Genomic DNA, 17,107 nt, shown 5'->3' with positions numbered 1-17,107 from the left:
CCAAAATTATTCAGATTATTCAATACTTGTGCTCCCATATTTGAATGATAGGGTTCTCTATTGCAGGTGGTCACTAGGCCTTTATAAATATATATAAAACAAAGTACAAGTTACTGTTCAACCAATAATTTGAGCATGAGGTCAAATAAATAACCTTATCGTGGATATTGTGTGGAGTCAGTCATATTCTTTGTCTATGTTATACACAGTCTGCTTCACTGAGTTAGGTTAATATTATGAGTCTATAGAGCAGGAAGCCTAAATGTGACATTGCCTGCGTATGTTATTTCTCAGTTGGATGCATCCTTTGTAATGATGTGACATCAAATAAAGCCTGAGGTGCTCTGAGTTTTCTGCTTGTTCTTGTGTTATTTTAAGAGGAACTGTACATTGCTGCCATGCAGGCAGTATTTACAGAAATACATCTGATCTTTTATTTTATTTTATTTTTTGATGGACCTGCTCTGCCGATCTGAAGACGATTCTTCTGGAATCCTTATCGGAATAAAACATTACGACACTTAACAGTCGTATACTTAAAACATAAGAAAATCTGTGTATCCATTTGATCACTTACAGTGTGTTTACTGAAGATTGAGCTCTTTTCTTGATTGTGTGACTCAAAACGTCCCTCAGCCCTTCCTCCAGCTGAGATCAGCACCATGGAGAGCTCCTGTCGAGAAAAGGAGGGAAAAATGTCTTCTGATAAACGAGCAAAGGAACAAATGTATTTTGCTGTAAAGCTGTGTTAGTTCAGCTCAGGCTAAAGAACTGGATGATCAAAAATATGTTTTGGAAACATATACATGAATTTAACACTAACCTGTCTTTAAATTTCAAGTTAAATTAGCATCTAAAATGTCAAATTTTCTATTTAAATTATTTTAAAATACCATAAAGGTTTATCCTGGGCTACAGCACTTCCATCTCCATGTTAACATTCTGTAGACGACCTCTTGAGCCTGTGGAAACAGAGGCGTGCTTTGAAGAGAGCATTTACAGTCCACTGTAACAGCATGATGAAATAAGACAACACAAAAACAGTTCCAGCCTGGAAAACCTTTCAGTGACATTTAAGAGCTGGGGCTGCCCCTCAGAGCTTCCTCTCTGTGTAGAAGGTCACTACAGGTGACTGGTTACTTACTGGAGAATTCACGAGAGCAACACAAAGTAATTTCTTAATGGACAGTTTATTAAGGCTCCATTTCTTCTAGAAAGAAAAACCAAGATAGCTCTTTTGAACAAGTTATTATGCCACTACAACTGTGGTCTATAAGATAATCAATGTTTAATATTTCATGTCATTAATCCTTTTGTAGTGTTGAGACATATACTTTGATGGCTAGTCTGACATCCCGTCTATTGCAGCAGACCTCTTCTGACAGTTATCATTCACGTGCACGTAAAGCCCTGTACAATCATCACAACCAGCTCATGCTTCCTGAGGCAAAGACGGCCGTGGACTGCGACATCGGTGGCATCCAAACTTCTCATCTCCCCTGACTCTATGCCGGATGGAGAGAGCAGGTGTTGGTGAAGGCAAACACATGAAGGGCGTTCACCGTATTGCTTGGATCAACCTAGCTATTGATTAGTGCAGGTAAAAAAGGAAAAGAGATGGAGAAGGGAGGATCCTGTCAGAGGTCCGTTCTCTACATTACAGGAGGGGGGGGGGGGGCGCTGGCCAAGTAAAAAATACAGCGCAGCTTCACACTTCTCGAAATACAGCCGTGAAGCAAACGGTTAAGCAAAGTGCAGTTCTTCTGCCATCTCAAAGTTATAAAGGGGTAAACTCACAGAATCAAGATGGATCATACAGCAAACACACTGTCTGACATAATCTGAAAAGACCAAACAGCTTCATGTGTATGAGTCCAGGCCACATTATCTGAACAGGTGCAACTGTCATTACTATTGGTTTTTAACTGAAATATTTCAAACAAAAACTGTCAACAATTGGGATCAAAATAACTGATTTGGTTTTTGGAATCTACATCAGATTTAAACTTGAATAAAACAAAAAGTGGCAAAACAAGAAAAGATCCCTCTGTACGAAAAAGACATCCACGTCTTATTCCTCTCTGCAACATGGTAACCTCACAATCCACAAAATACTGAAGTAACGATCTCAAACTAATCACGAGAGAATCTGCTGATCTCAAATGCTCATTAACGAATAAACTGTCCTCTGGCTTTGAATGCCCTGAAATGACAGAAACGAGAACAGGGGGGGACACCGTCCTTTCAGGGACTCCACAACATTTACACTCACCTATTCGTTTCCAGCACTTACTATATTGCAGCTTGCCATGCATGGCACACACATCTATTAGTGACTTTTGTTCTTTTAACTTTTATCTTTTTTTCCCATGAACATACCTGAAAGTACTTTACCGTTTCATAATCAATGGATTCAGTCTACAACAAACGATAATTTTTTTTTTTTCTCAACAACCAAAAAACACACAGAAACCACATTTCATTCTTATTTTTTTCTTACTTGATAGTAAATCAGTTACATTAATTTTTAGGTTATACATTTTTAGGCTTTCTCCATGAATATATAGGCTCCTACGTTAAAGCTTAGCATTACGACCAACATGATAGACTTAGCAAAACCAAATTCAAGGAAAAGGAAAAAAACAAAAACAGGATTAAGACAGAATGATGGTGAATGGACAAATATGTGAACCCTCCCCCCATTTTGTGGAACAAAAATGCAAAAGCGACATTTCATTTTGAACTGATTATAAAACAATTTAAAATGGTGGATGCGACAGTTCTCTCAGACTGGGTTGCGTACACAAGCAGAATCTCCTGATGAAACATACAAAAGACCCCTTTAAGACAAACAACAAAAAGAAAGCAAAGCAGAGGGGGTGTGAAGGATGTCAATAGTACAATTTTTGATTTAAATGGTGAGAGTTCTGGTTGTGGAGGAAACATCCGTTATTTCTTTCCCAGAGGCCTTTGCAATTCCTCCTCTGAAATGTCTCGAGTCCCGTGTGACTTCACACTATCCCTGATTTCTCCAGCAGTGTCACTGTTTTGAGCAGTTCTTTTGAGAAGTCACCAATAATTAGAAAAAAAAAACATTAAGGCTCCAGAAAACAGCTTTCTGAAATGAAAATTGTCAGTAGTAAGCCAAAAAATAGAGATTTTGTCGATCTGAATGAAAAATAGATAAATCATTGAAGTTTTAATATCGCACAGTTCCAAGTCCGACATTGCCTTTGGGATCCTCCAACCCTGTTGGCACAGTTAAAACTCTGAAGCATGGCAATGTTGCCCCCACATGGACAAATAGGGGCAGGACACCTCCGTTCCTGATTGTACTGAAATATAAAGTGGCAGATTTTTTTTCCTCCATGGTGCAGTCAAACCCTGATTCAATTGGAAAGAGGAGGGGGTGGGAGCAGTAGAGAGAAAACCAGTCTGGTGGTGAGAGAAGAGTACGAGCTTGAACGGGAAGAAAACTATTTAAAAAAGAAAAAAAGCTGAACTAAAGAGTGTGGTGGCGGCTTGGTAATACATTAAATCAGCTTGTTATCCCTGCACAAGAAGTGGGTGGTGTATGGGGCAAAAAAGCACAAGTCTCAACAATGGCAGAGATTCACCAGGATTAAATAGAAAAAAAAAATGAAGGGCTTGGTTGCATTTTCATATTCTTCTGTCTCTTAAATCAAAAGTCCTAGTGTAACTGTTGATCAAGCCAAGGATAAATGTCCTCTATTGTTTATTCCTGTTTTGGCGCTCCTGTTGGGAAAGAAACAAAATATATAATTAGATATAGAAACCGATAACAGCACAGGAAACTGTAGTACATTTTGAATTTATATATTTTAAGCAGAAATAAAATATCAGATTATCTAAATTTTCATCTTAACTGCACTAAACACACTATTAAAAGTAATCGTCAATGACTTTCAGAAAAAAAAAATCTTTAAACTGCTGTTGTAATGACACAAAGAAGTATGACAGTTCTTTACCTGATCCAACCGAGAGCGGTTTTGTATCGGAGGAGGTTCAAAGGTCTGTCAAAAGAAGCAAGTAAGAGGAAATGGACAAGAAAAGAGACACAAATCAACAGTCAGTTAAGACAGAATATATTTAGATACACTAACTCTACTCAAGGTGCCAAAGAAATTTGAAAAATAAAATGGTGAGGTAACTTTACCCACCTTACGCACCTCCTCCTCCTCTTCCTGCCTCTTCTCATAATGGGAGAAGTCATCAAAGATGGAGGTGGTGTGTTTGTAGGTAGCGATGATCTTGAGCACCTGCTTGGCCTTCTCCAGAGGGACCTCCTGGGTGTCGCGTGAGTTGGTCACTGGCTTGTTGTCGTTGTTCTCCAGGCGGATGTGGCGCAGCTGGCTATTAGGCACATCCTTAACAAACAACCAGTCCACGTCAAATTTGCCCTTCCACTTGTCCTGTGCCCAAACACCAGCACTGGTGCCATAGTCCACTGGTGAACGCATCTCTGCCACACCGCAGAAATGACCACTGCCGTTGACACTGAACAGCAGGTACACAGGACCTTTACCATTCATGGCCCGGAAGGCTGAGTCCAGCCGCTTGTTGCCATGCTCCGTGCTGCACCAGATCGAGTACTTGATGGAGCGATGTATATCGTCCTCAGAGTAGCTCTTAATGATGAAAACACGACCATTCTTCAGGTTCCATTCAAATTCCTTGGGATTGTAGCTGTGGTTGGCACGCAGCTTATCCAGCACTGGATGGGACTCTCCACCAGGTCCCTGGCTGGCAGAAGTTTGGGGGCCACTGTTCCCACCACAAACCACACCCATCACACCACTACCGTCTGGGCAGGGGCCCCCTTGCCCATAACCTTGGTTACGGTTGCGTGGGGCAACCCAGCGGGTCTGGGGTGGTGGGGGCTGGGTATGGTTTTGGTAGGGCTGAGGTGGAGGTTGATGGTGCTGATGATGATGATGATGATGGGGGGGCTGTAAGGCCATAGGCTGCATCTGGGGCTGCATCATTGACTGGTGAGGGGGCTGCATGGGTCCTTGCTGCATGGCGGCTTGATGAGACATACCATGAGGCATGCCTAGAGGCTGCTGCTGCTGCATTGGAGCTGTGGCTACTTTAGTCACTGGGCCCTTGTCCCAGGTCCCAATGTTCATGTTGTGTTTGATGGGTGGCGGGGGCAGAGCTCCCCCTAGATTGGACATCCCTGGCTTTACCTTAGATTTCAGCTGCTGCATCTTGGCGGGCTTGCTGGCAATGGCCGCCCAGGAGGTGGGTTTAGGTGGGGGCATGCCAATAGGTGTGGCTCCATTTCCTGTGGCCACTACAGGTCCACCAATCACAGATCCCACAGCCTTGACGCCTGACCCCTGGCCTGTGACATCCCCTCCGATCTTCAGGCCAACCATGCCCTGCTCCAGGCTGTTCATACCAGGGGCTTTGTTGAGGGTGTCACTGTGAAAGCCCGTCTGACCATCAGGCACCATGGTACCCCCCAGGGAGCTGGGAGGATAGCTGTAGCTGCCACCATAAGCTGAACTTTGAGTCTGCTGGCCCTGGGAGCCACTTGTGCCCCAAGCAGAGAAGGCAGGATTTTCAGGGAAAAAGTTAAACCTGTGGGGGTAGATGCTGCTTCCCAGGCCCCCCGGCTGGCCAAACACTGTGTCCGGCATGAAATGATGGTCTCCATTACTTAAGGCTCCGTAGGGGGTGAGGTATGGAATAGGAGGGTCCCCTCCTGTGGACCAGGGAGCCTCACTGAGGGGGTATGGAAATCCAATGGAGGGGGCGTAGTAGCTGGACAGGTAGGGGTCGGTGATGGACTGGTAGCTGTTGTTCTGGACGAATGAAAGTCAGCAGAATCACAAAATCAGCAATTGTCTTACACTTTGATTTGAAGCATCTCAGTAAATTAAACTGTAAGTCCTATTTCATCTCAGTAAATTAAACTGTAAGTCCTATTTTTACAGTTTGAACATCAATGATTCATTTACTTGGCATTAATTGTAGAAATATACAATAATTTCACTGAGAATAGAATTCAAAACTATTCTAATCACTAATCAGATCATGTTATACTTCTACAAATGTGTGCTGCCCACATAAAAGGTTTCTATTTTGCACATAACAGGAGTTTTGTCTCGTTTAATGCGCAACAATACATTTCAGTAATTAGAAAGTTAATTTATTCTCACAGTGCGATTGTGCACACAGTTATACATCAATGACAGACAATATCCTTATAAAGAATGTGGTATTGGTTTTAACTGTGTGTTATTTCGTAACAATTCTCAGCAGATGGAGTTTTACCTGAGTTGATTGACTAGTGAGGTAAGGCTCAAAGTCATTGTCATGGACAGTCTCCTTCTGATGCAGTGAACCATTTTGCACTGCAACAAAATAAAGATTACACAATTAAAATTTTAAACACATGTTGGGATGACATAGCCTAGTTTTAAAGGGACAGATTGCAACAGCGATCATCTTCCTGGGATTACCGAACACCATTCAAATATTGATCACATTGATTTATTGGTAAATAATAATAGTTAAGAGATAAGAGATAAGAGACAAGAGATAAGAGATAGATAGTTAGTCCGTAGAAATCCAGGAGAATTCGATGTGTGAACACAGCTGCCGATCCACAGCTGGATTCACCGCGAGCGAGTGTTGGGGAGTTGATGACGCTTCTAACACGCAACAGATGAAAAAATGAAAACAAAAAGAAAACAAATATCTCCCGGTGAAAAAGCGGTGACACACACGTAGTAGACATCGATGAAGACGTCGGGTGCTTCAAACCAAATCACGTGATTTCCAGAACGGAGTTAACACGTCACTTCCTGTGTCTGCCTCCTACACCCGAATAACGCAGAGGATTTGTTGCTGTTGTGACGCGTCTGCGCAGAAAACCTCCAGCTGTGTTACTCTGGGTAAACTCCGTAGACAATTCTCTTGAATTCATCAGGAGGTCATGTCTGAAAAACGACTACGGTGTCACTCCAACCTCTAAACCAACTGCAGTAAATCAAAGATGACATGAACATCATAAAAAAATACAATTACGAGGCCATAACAAAACAGTACTAATTGTCCTGAGTAACTGACCAACACCCAGCTGATGATGTTTTGAGTATGAAACATTAATGGTGAATATAAACGTGTGTAGTTCGCTTCTTCACATAGAAAAGCGACTGTGGACAGATTGAAAGCTCTGCAGCTAAAATGATCAGTCAATTAATCCATTAGCTGATTAATGGACAAACATGTAATGGCTAACACACCATAAAATTGCTTTCTCCGGCTCCTTCTATAATCAAGTGTAAAATAAATATTTTGGGGGTTTTTGAGTGTTAATTGTACAAAAAAAACCTTTTTAATTTTCATTGCAAATTTTGATATTTTAGGGACCAAAAACCTTGTGAATCAATTAGGAAATAGGAAGTATTTCACAACTGTTTGCCGTGTGTGTTCCATACAGCCTTATGTTTGCCAAAATATATGACCCCGTCTTCATGTCCTATTTTTGTCAAAATGACGTGAGGACACTGCCTCTAGAGCGCCCGTCTGCCATTATTCCATTCCTCAGAACTCTTTCCCAGGTCACTGATCAGTTTGACTAATCAAGTTTAATTATCCACATTTTCAGATTTGATTGAAATATCCCTGCTACAGCACGTGGACAGAAGCCAGGTGCATTGTGCTGCAAGTGTGAGTTTTTTGGACAATCTACTAGAACTCAAGCTGACCACAAACTCCACTCTCTGTGAAATAGCAATTACAGACATTTTAAAGATATCTTTCAGGGCTTTGCTTTGTACTCAAAAGACAGATTTGGATGGAATATCGCAACAAATTATAACTGTGAAGGCCAGTTCTTCACAGACTTTATGCACCACCATTGTGCAAGGGGCGAAAAAATGCTTACACAACAATATATCTTCTCATCACGGATACTGTCAATTGACAAAGAAACTGAAAAGAGTACGTTCCCCATGATTGGAGGTTTGTGATAATGAGAGGTTTCTGAAATTAACCTGCCCTTTTAATAACATGGTGGATGCTCTACTTCAATGTCTCTGCAAACACTATTATTTCCACTGGTGTCCCGGCTCAATATTGTTTGTGCACGGTATTCATATTTGAAATATGATGAATACAATTCATCCTAGAGCGAGACAAATTATTTCAGAAGATACTCCCTCCTAAATAATGTGGATGGTGATGAAAGAAGATTAACTTGAAAAGAAAAGCCACACCACAAGATTCTGTACCTTGTGATCATAACGTACAAAAGACCCCAGCATTTGATGCAGGAATATACAAAATGTGATTTGCTGTAGTGTAAAAGAAATGTGTGTCCAAGACGGATTGTGAGTCCATGATGGGCTGGTGTATTTAGTGGGAAATGAACTGTAGGCCCGGAGTAGAGATCCAGAGAAAATGATGTGGAAAAGATGTTCAGTGATATTTCCACTCACCTTTAGACGCTTGTCCTTTTGATCTCTGCATCCAGGTTGGAACATGGAAAGAAGAAACATGGACGACAGGGTTTGAGATTTGAGACACACACACACACACAGGTTGACACAGTGCCGCTTCACATATTGTCTAGACACTGGCAGAAGCAAAACATTCAGGTAACGTTACTCTGCAGTAAAAAACTCTTTGAAATACCAGTTGGCTGCAGGAGTTACACACATTATTTAGAGTATTGCACGATAAGATGCACAACTGTGATTCACGCACAACTTTGCCTTACTTTCACTAACGTATCCCCCCCCCCCCCACCACCACCACCATCCCTTTAAATGGCGTCAATTGCGTGAACACATCTTGTAATGAAGTTAAAAACAACACGCTGGGAACATGTAGCGGGAGATCGAGCAGGTATTTCCATTAAAAGTTGTGATTGACAAGAGGAGGTTAGCTTCAGCTTCCAGTCGTTAGCTTCAGGTTTCACATATTCAGGAATATAAGGAGGATTTTCTCCTACTAAAGTCGACGCCATTAATAACATAGATTCACACAAAGATGCATTGAACAATATTTCAGTCAAATATAATGGGGTCGCTTCCCTTAAACGCGCAGTAAAAGGTGAAGCCGTTTCCCCGGAATGTTGCTAACTTACTAGCTACAAGCACCGGCCAGCGCAAGTAGCTAGCTAGCTCTTCCGAGGAATAGCCGTAGCCCAGTAAATCGTCAACGTTAGCGGGTAGCTTAGCTTTGCGATCTCCCTCCCCCCCTCCCCCGTACAAGGCGCCGCGTCCTTCCTACCTGAGGGTCAATGCTTGTGGCAGACATAATTCATGAAGCAAGTCCCGGGATTCTCACAGAGCCTGAGCTTGTGACTGGATTCTCGAGCCCCGCGGTGTGGAGGAAAAAAAGGGCAACTTCCCCAGCTCAAGTTAGCTCCGCGGCTAGCTGTGCGGCTTTAGCGTGCGGCTAGCTCAGCTGTGTGTGTTCCGCTGTGTGCACGTCTCCCAACTTCCACACTTCGAGTCTGCTCGCCGCGGATTCTGGGTCCGGGAGCGGCCGGCAGGGTCCTGGTGCGGGGGGTGTTCGGGTCGGTGCGAAGGTCTCGGAGCTGTTTCGGGTCTCGGGCGCACTTCTGTCCTCGCCTTTACTTTGTCTCTTTTTTTTTTCTTATTCCAGAGAGAGAAAACGTTAAAGCCCCGTACACTTCCCCAATGGCTGCTCCATCCGGGCTTCGAGCCGCTGCAGTTCACGTCGTTCCCTGCGGGGGTAAAAAAAAAAGAGAGAGAGAGGAGAGGGGAGGGGAGTGGAGTGGGGGGGGTGCAACCTTCCCATTTTTTTAAAAAACAGGTGACTGAAGCTACAGTCTGTGATTTGCATGATAAACAACTCGTATGCATTCGATATGTAAGAAGTTCACTCACGTGTGCACAGGCTCTGGAGACGTTTCCCCTGCAAACTCCGGGGCTGTGCACGGTGCACGGCGCCAGGGGGGCGATCAGCAGACTGTGTGTGGTTTTTCTGCAGAGGGGCCTCAGTGCATCTGATTCACTTCTGCTCATGTGAGTCTCACTGGAATGCAACAAAAAACAAAAAAAAAGACAAAATGAAATGAGGCAAAATCACTGATGTGTAATAATGCATTCATTAAATCCCTCATGGAGTTAGAACCATGCTGCATCGTCAGGTGACACAGATATCTATAGACAGAGAGTGTTTTGAAAAGTGAGTGGGTGGTCAGGGTGTCAATCTATCAATCTATCAATAAATCAATCACATTTTATTTGTATGGCGTATTCACAAATTTGTCTCAGGGCTCAACAAGAAAAACAACCCCCCCCCAAAAACACAGGGTAAATAACATAGAAACCTCAGAGAGAGTCACGTGTGAGGGTGTGAATGCATGTGGCTTGTAACACTGCAGAGGATGTTACGATAATCTGCGGATGACTGTAGCAATGTGACATGGACATGTTGCAGTAAGTACAGTAAATAAGTACATTTAAGTATTATTATCCTTACATTTGAGTATTGCATTTTACTTATTATTACTTAGTGATGCCTATATTTGACTCCTGCAGCTCTAATATGGCAAATTTCCCCATTTTGAGACTAATAAAGGATTATCTTGTCTTTTCTTATCTTTTTCTAATCTTATTTCATCTTATCTTATCTTAAATAGCAAACAATATTACTGTGGTTCACCACCAGGAGGCTCCATGCATGGCGTATAATTCACCTGCAGTTGTTCACGTTGAATATTGAAAAATGTCACTTGTCACAATAATGTCACGATAATAATAATAATTATGTCTTTATGTTTGTAGCACTTCTCAAAACTTTGTGTTTCACAAATAAAAATATACAAGTTAAGTAAATAATACATAAACATAACAAAAATCTAATAAAAACCCAGGCATAAAAGAATAAAAACACTAAACATGTGACAGAGATTCAAGCATGACCTCCCAATACAATGATTCAAACTATAATCAGGGCACGTGGTATATTATAAAAGTACATTTTGAGGTTTGATTGAAAGGAAGCTCTGTCCCCCTCAGAATCTGGAACAGTGTAAAGGCTCCTGCCAGAGGACTTTATGGGGTATTGCCTTATTTCATGGTTCTTAGTGTAAATGAATGATGATCGGTGTGATCTTATTATCTGATCGAACTCTGAGTCAACTCGTATCTTTATCCAGCTTGTACAATAAAAACTTTAAGAAACAAATCCAGAGACGGAAACAGAGGCCGCTGGCTTTCAAAGTAAAATGTTATATAAATAAACCAAATAAATAAACAAGCAGCATAAATAATGAATAATATATACATATATGATTGTTTAATCATAAACCATTGTGAGTAAATTATCAATGGGCACCAACACTGGAATGATTCATATATGAAGGCCTATTTCATTAATTAATTCCTCAGATAATTTGTATGATTAAGGCTAAAATCTGTAACTGAGGGTGAATTAAAAGTCTGGGTCTGACCAGTAGAAATAGTTGATTTACCTACAACTTTATTTCAGGCTTCGGTGCCATGATAACACCACTAAACTCCATCCAAAGCCACAAAGTAAGACATGAAGTAGCCTTAATAAAATAAATTATCTCTATAAATGATTCCTTACAAATGTCTCCAATGGTTACAGGGCTCGCCTCTACTTATAGAAAATATTAAATAACAAGACTGAGGCTCCTTTGTCTGAACTGTGCCACCAAATCTTTGTCCCATTCACATGTATATCACAGTGCATTAACACAACATACCTTCTGGTTTGTCTTTTTCAAAATAAGAGTCCCGGATATACCAGCAAACTAAAAGATTTTTACCCAGGTAACAGGCCCTCCAATAAAACAGCCTACATACATATATAAAGCAGTGCATTACAGTGTTCATGCCCATTTGCATTAGAGATATAACTGTTAACCATTCCAGCCATTTTTTTATTTATTTGAGTTTAACTCTCCTTAAATTTACCACAGCAGCCAACACACCTCAAAAGTTTTCTCGGAAGGCGAGTTGTTCTCCTGGTTCAATTTTCATTGTATATGTTGGATAAATGAACCATAATAAGACCTAGTTTAGATCATTTATTTATTAGACTTATTATTGTTTATGTGTTTATTAAGTCATTTATCTTCACTGTTAAACCTACCTAAGTGCAGAGACGTCCTGCAGGCCGTGGAGACACTAACAACCAACAGAGAGACAGATCAGTGTCCATACGTTTAAGATAGGCAGCAGAAAAAGTCACTTTTGTGCTTCCAATACATTGAAAGGTCAACTTTTCTTTACGAGTTGAACTCCGTGAACTCTAACTGGATAACCAGCACAATATTCACTTTGTTCCAGTGCGGAATCATCAGTTGTGAGCTTATTCTGTTCTAGCTGCTATACTTTAATATCACTGTAACTTCCCTTCAATAGGGATAAATCAACATTGTTAGGTTTAAAGTACACGTCCACAGTTATTTACATGTTGGGCCTTCTCCCCTAAGAGGCAGAGCAACATGTCATATTCAGGCTGTCATTCATTCATGCATCAATGAGCACACACTCTGGCATTTAGTGGATTTTCTGGAAAGCAGTCTCCTGTAGGCCAGCGTTCAGGCCCACACAGCTGATCATATTATTCCAGTCGCTGTGCTGCACTCACCTTCAGTTCAGCGTGCGCTCCACTATGGACCGCAAAAGGGATGACTGGCACAGGATACAAAGAGAAAGGAAAAGCTACTTGCCACAGAATGACGGATGACAGAAGTACTATGGTGCACATTCTCGAGGAGCCTCGGATGAGAAGGGAAACGGAGAGACTTCGAACTTTTCAGAACTGGCCAGCGGATGCACCTGTAACATCTGGAGAGCTGGCCAGAGCGGGCTTCTTCTTCCTCGGCCCCGGAGATAAAGTCCAGTGTTTCTGCTGCGGGGGGATTTTAAGATGTTGGGTCCACGGGGACAGCCCAGCCGCGGAGCACAGGAGGCATTTCCCCACCTGCAGTTTCATATTGGGCCAAGCTGTGGGAAACATCCCTCTCCAAGTTGGATTCTCGGACTCCGTGGACGGCCAGTTGTTGAGCCAACTCCAGAGGATGACTATGGATGACCAGGGGACAGCTGGACAAGCGGTGTATCCAGAGATGGAGGCGGAGGATTCCCGGCTCACCACTTTCCACAACTGGCCCACTGAGGCCTCGATCCAGCCAGATGTTCTGGCTAGGGCAGGATTTTTCTACACAGGTGCTCACTGTCTCACTCTAAAACCTGACAGCATTTGTATCTTAAGTTTATATCTGCTTTCTTCATTTTTTTTTGTATCCAGGCATATATATGAGTGAAATGTTCCGCACTGACCCAGTCTCTGCTAGAGTGACCTCTCTTTTGTGAGAGGGTTCATGGTACAATTGTCCTGCTGAGTCATCCTGTTGTGGACAGAACAACCTGGACAAAGCTGGGGCTGCTAGAGAAGTAGGGCTCCGCAGCTTCAGGCAATACACAGGGTGTGGACACAATATCATGAAACCCTATACAAAGTTATTAACGTACGAGGAGCATTTTTGTGAAGCTAATGATGTTAGTTTTGTTTCGCAAAAGGTGGATTTACCTTTCTTTTAATTTACAGGTTATGGTTTGTAAAGATAATCCCCGTCAAATCAGACAAATTCAGTTGTGTTATTTATTCTAGTGTGGAGTGCAAGTTGATTTTCTGCGTCCAGTCGGTGTCACTGCCCTTTTTCTAACAGCAGTCTGGTTCATACCGACAGGTCACGGTGACAATGTCAAATGCTTCTACTGTGATGGCGGGCTGAGAAACTGGGAGCCGGGAGATGACCCCTGGCAGGAACATGCCAAGTGGTTTCCACGGTAACACCAGGACTAGGATACAGTATACAGACATTTGTCGAACACATAATATTCCTGTTTTTTATGCACTGGCAAATTAGGCTGTTTCATTAATATGCTATGCATTGGTTTTTGCTCTGAGATAAAAAAAAAAACAAGATGACAAATTTATATTCCTCAGGTGTGAGTTTTTAATCCAGTCGAGGGGGCAGGAGTATATCAGCAACATCCAAGATACTCATTTCCATCTGGGTGAGACTGGGGTGAGAATCCTTCGCATCTAGATAATATCTGTTTGTCACACTGCAGACACAATAATAATAATTACAACAATTCCACATTAATATATGTCACTATGCTGCTCCTGTATTTAAATAATTCACGATTTTCATTGTGAATTGAATTTCAAGGGTGGATCTCAGACCTCGACAAGCAGAGATAACGGCTCCAGAAATGGTAAGTCCTATAAAATGTTTTAAAAAAGGCAGTAAATGAAGGACATGTGGACATAAACGTCAGCCTCCGTCTTTGATGCACATCATCAAAATGTCAACATCCACTCTTGCTTGTTCACACAAAAGGGGGAAAGGTAGAGCAAACACGCCGAGTTGGTTTTTCCAATGAAAGAAAAGCGAAACTGCAGCGCGATGATTGAATCTTGAGAGAACCACCTTGATTGAAACGGGGATTTGAAGGATAAAAGCAGACCTTTCTCCAGCACTGCGGACTTATGTTTGTTATTGGATTGCAGTAGTTAGGGAGCACTATGGAAATAATTTGACTGTTGAAGTGGCAGACAGGAGAGGCCAATTATACCATACAATGCAGGAATCACACTTATAATCCATTTCAGCAGATACATAAAGGAGATCTGTGGTTTGAAATGGCAGATAAACGTAAGCTGCGCAATTTCTCCTCTCCTCTCCTCTCCTCTCCTCTCCCTCCCTCTCGTCTCTCAGATGTGGTCGCAGGTCTGGCGGCTACCTCAGCCATGCTCTCTCCTGTGGTGCAGACTGTGCTTCAGATGGGCTTCGAGGCCGGAATGGTGGAGAGTCTGGTCCAGACCAAGTTTCTATTGACAGGCCAGCACTACATGTCAGTATCTGACCTGGTCACCGACGTTCTGCAGGCAGAGGAGGAGGAAAGACAGAGGGGGCCACAGAGCAGAGGTAACAGCCAGTGGTTGGAGAGTAACTAAGTACTTTTTTAAACTTAAAGTACTTTTCTTTGATATACTTCAGTATTTCAACTTTTTTACTCTGCAGCCATTGTAGTGTTTACTCCACTACATTTATTGGCCAGCTATATAGTTACAGTTACTTTTTAGATTATTATTTTACATCAACACTTCTAAAATACATTTCATGGTAAACATGTCCGGTTGGAGCCTTTTAAAATGTATAGAATTCTCAGACATTTCCCCTCTGAATTTCTCAGATTTGATTTAAATCATGGTTTTAGGCCCATAGATGAAGAAACCTGAAAAGATAATAGAGAAAGTCCCCAAAATCTTTCCTTCCTGTTCCTTTTATTTTCCATTAATCTTGTCATGACCCCTAAATATGTATGTTGTGACCGATCAGAGGAAGCTGTATCTGTATCATGCAGATACAATGGTTCCACCTGTTATATAATGAATTGTAATATGACAGTCATGGCAGATTATGTCGGACGAGTACATTTACTTTTGCTTCTTTAAGTATCAGTAGTCATTTTTGACTATTCACACAATTATACTCAAGGAGTGCATTTAATAACTTGATATATTTCAGTGGTGTGTCACTGTCTTTTTGTAATGTTTGTTCTCTTCAGATACTGAGACGAGGCAGGGCTCCAGTGCTGGAAGTGTGAGAACACAAACACCCATCAGAGGGAAAGGTCAGAGGTCAACATCTATATGACTATCAGGAATAAAAGCCACTTTTGTGCTTGAAATACTTTCATAATGAATTACACCATTGAACTGCTGGCGTATGATTCCTCTATCCTGCAGCGATCTGGCTTCAGACATAACACTGAGCTTGTATTTTGTGTGTCTTCATGTGTTTTTTTCTTTCTATATGTGATCTGACACACAGTGAAGGACCCCAGTCCAGAGGAGATGCTGAGGCAGCTGCAGGAGGAGAGGACCTGCAAGGTGTGCATGGACAAGCTGGTGTCCATCGTCTTCATCCCCTGTGGTCATCTGGTGGTGTGTGGCGATTGCGCTGCCAGCCTGCGTCACTGCCCCATCTGCAGAGCCGTCATCAGGGGCAGCGTTCGTGCGTTCATGTCCTGAAGCTGCAGTAGAGAAGCCACTGCTTTACAGGGGTTACATGAGTGGCCTTGAGTTTTCTTCTGTACTCATTTCCCCCTTGTACTGATCAGAAGCAAGAGTGCTGGTTGCTTGTGTTGTCAGAGTTCACAGACTATTTTCTATAATAAACATTTTAAGCTGTTCAGCCGTTTGTGCGTTGTTTTTATTTTTTACACAATTCAAATCTCGACTAAATGACAACACAAGGTCGTTAAAAGAGCACATTCTTTTATTAACAAACACCTATTTACATGAACACAAAGCACAGTTCAGGATAAATAGGATTATGCAATCAGATCACATGGGAACAGGAGAAACACAGGACACGAAATAAAGAGAAATACAAAAACATCCACTTTCCCACTTTCTATGCAGAGAAAAATAATTATCTACAGAGGTGTTTTTATTTCTCAGTGGGGAAAAACACTTTGACAACCATACCAGGTTTTAGGCTGTATTGCACTGAGAGGAAGACTAGTGTTAACGTAATGACTATAGTAGCATTTTACTACTTGTAATGATTATGTTACAATATGAGGTGATTTGTGTTTTGAACTAACCCACACCCCAGATTTAAACTACCAGGAGTGTGTGGACTTTAAATTATAAAGACAATAAGAACATATAAATTATTGCATCTATCCAGTATAGAGGGGACAAATCAAAATCCATCATTGTGACATTAGCCGGCAGAAAGTTGTTGAACGATTTTCAGGATCAAAATTGTAGAATATCAGGTAGAATGAAGTACATCCTATACCACAGGGGAATCAGACACCCAGCAGAATTATATTTTGAGCTGCTAAATGGACAAAAAAATACTGCTTTGTTCGAAACTGTTTCAATTATAGAAATAATTTACATTCTAAGATTTTGCAAGTGTACTGCAATCAAATGAATAACATACTGAAAATATTCTGGATTCAAATTCAGTGGCTAAAAACAGACCTTAACTTGGGTGATAAAAGAAAAGGACTGAAATGAAGTATTGAAA

The 17,107-nt window shown here is 41.7% G+C and overlaps 2 protein-coding genes across 3 annotated transcripts; one reads left to right on the top strand and one right to left on the bottom strand.

Moving 5' to 3' along the window:
- Nucleotides 1-1,174: 1,174 nt before the first annotated feature.
- Nucleotides 1,175-9,763, bottom strand: LOC117764273 (YTH domain-containing family protein 1-like). Of its 2 annotated transcripts, none has more exons than XM_034589914.1 (6): nucleotides 9,271-9,763; nucleotides 8,475-8,499; nucleotides 6,304-6,383; nucleotides 4,182-5,831; nucleotides 3,990-4,034; nucleotides 1,175-3,756 (listed from the first exon to the last, which is right to left on the bottom strand). In XM_034589914.1, exons 1-6 carry the CDS (start codon nucleotides 9,295-9,297, stop codon nucleotides 3,730-3,732), a joined length of 1,854 nt encoding a protein of 617 aa, XP_034445805.1. In that variant the 5' UTR covers nucleotides 9,298-9,763; the 3' UTR covers nucleotides 1,175-3,729. The 2 variants fall into 2 exon arrangements, with proteins under 2 accessions (XP_034445805.1, XP_034445806.1); XM_034589915.1 differs by having other exon boundaries at nucleotides 4,191-5,831; nucleotides 9,271-9,762.
- A 2,958-nt stretch (nucleotides 9,764-12,721) lies between these two features.
- birc7 (baculoviral IAP repeat containing 7) lies at nucleotides 12,722-16,245 on the top strand. The gene is made up of 7 exons (XM_034589916.1): nucleotides 12,722-13,214; nucleotides 13,739-13,838; nucleotides 13,999-14,080; nucleotides 14,228-14,273; nucleotides 14,777-14,986; nucleotides 15,630-15,695; nucleotides 15,896-16,245. Exons 1-7 carry the CDS (start codon nucleotides 12,722-12,724, stop codon nucleotides 16,093-16,095), a joined length of 1,197 nt encoding a protein of 398 aa, XP_034445807.1. The 3' UTR covers nucleotides 16,096-16,245.
- Nucleotides 16,246-17,107: the final 862 nt, after the last annotated feature.

This window comes from Hippoglossus hippoglossus, chromosome 7, assembly GCF_009819705.1.
Source record: "Hippoglossus hippoglossus isolate fHipHip1 chromosome 7, fHipHip1.pri, whole genome shotgun sequence".
NCBI lineage: Eukaryota > Metazoa > Chordata > Actinopteri > Pleuronectiformes > Pleuronectidae > Hippoglossus > Hippoglossus hippoglossus.
This window is presented reverse-complemented; position numbering and strand designations above follow the sequence as displayed.

Bases quoted from the DNA above. Each gene is read 5' to 3' on its own strand.
- LOC117764273 (XM_034589914.1), bottom strand. From the start codon at position 9,297: ATGTCTGCCACAAGCATTGACCCTCAG. The intron at 8,500-9,270 runs GTAGGAAGGACG...ACCTGGATGCAG, and splicing joins CCACAAGCATTGACCCTCAG to AGATCAAAAGGACAAGCGTC. The intron at 4,035-4,181 runs GTGGGTAAAGTT...TTCTTTTGACAG, and splicing joins AGGAGGAGGAGGTGCGTAAG to ACCTTTGAACCTCCTCCGAT.
- birc7 (XM_034589916.1), top strand. From the start codon at position 12,722: ATGACGGATGACAGAAGTACTATGGTGCACATTCTCGAGGAGCCTCGG. The intron at 14,081-14,227 runs GTGAGAATCCTT...TTGAATTTCAAG, and splicing joins TCCATCTGGGTGAGACTGGG to GGTGGATCTCAGACCTCGAC. The intron at 14,987-15,629 runs GTAACAGCCAGT...TGTTCTCTTCAG, and splicing joins GAGGGGGCCACAGAGCAGAG to ATACTGAGACGAGGCAGGGC.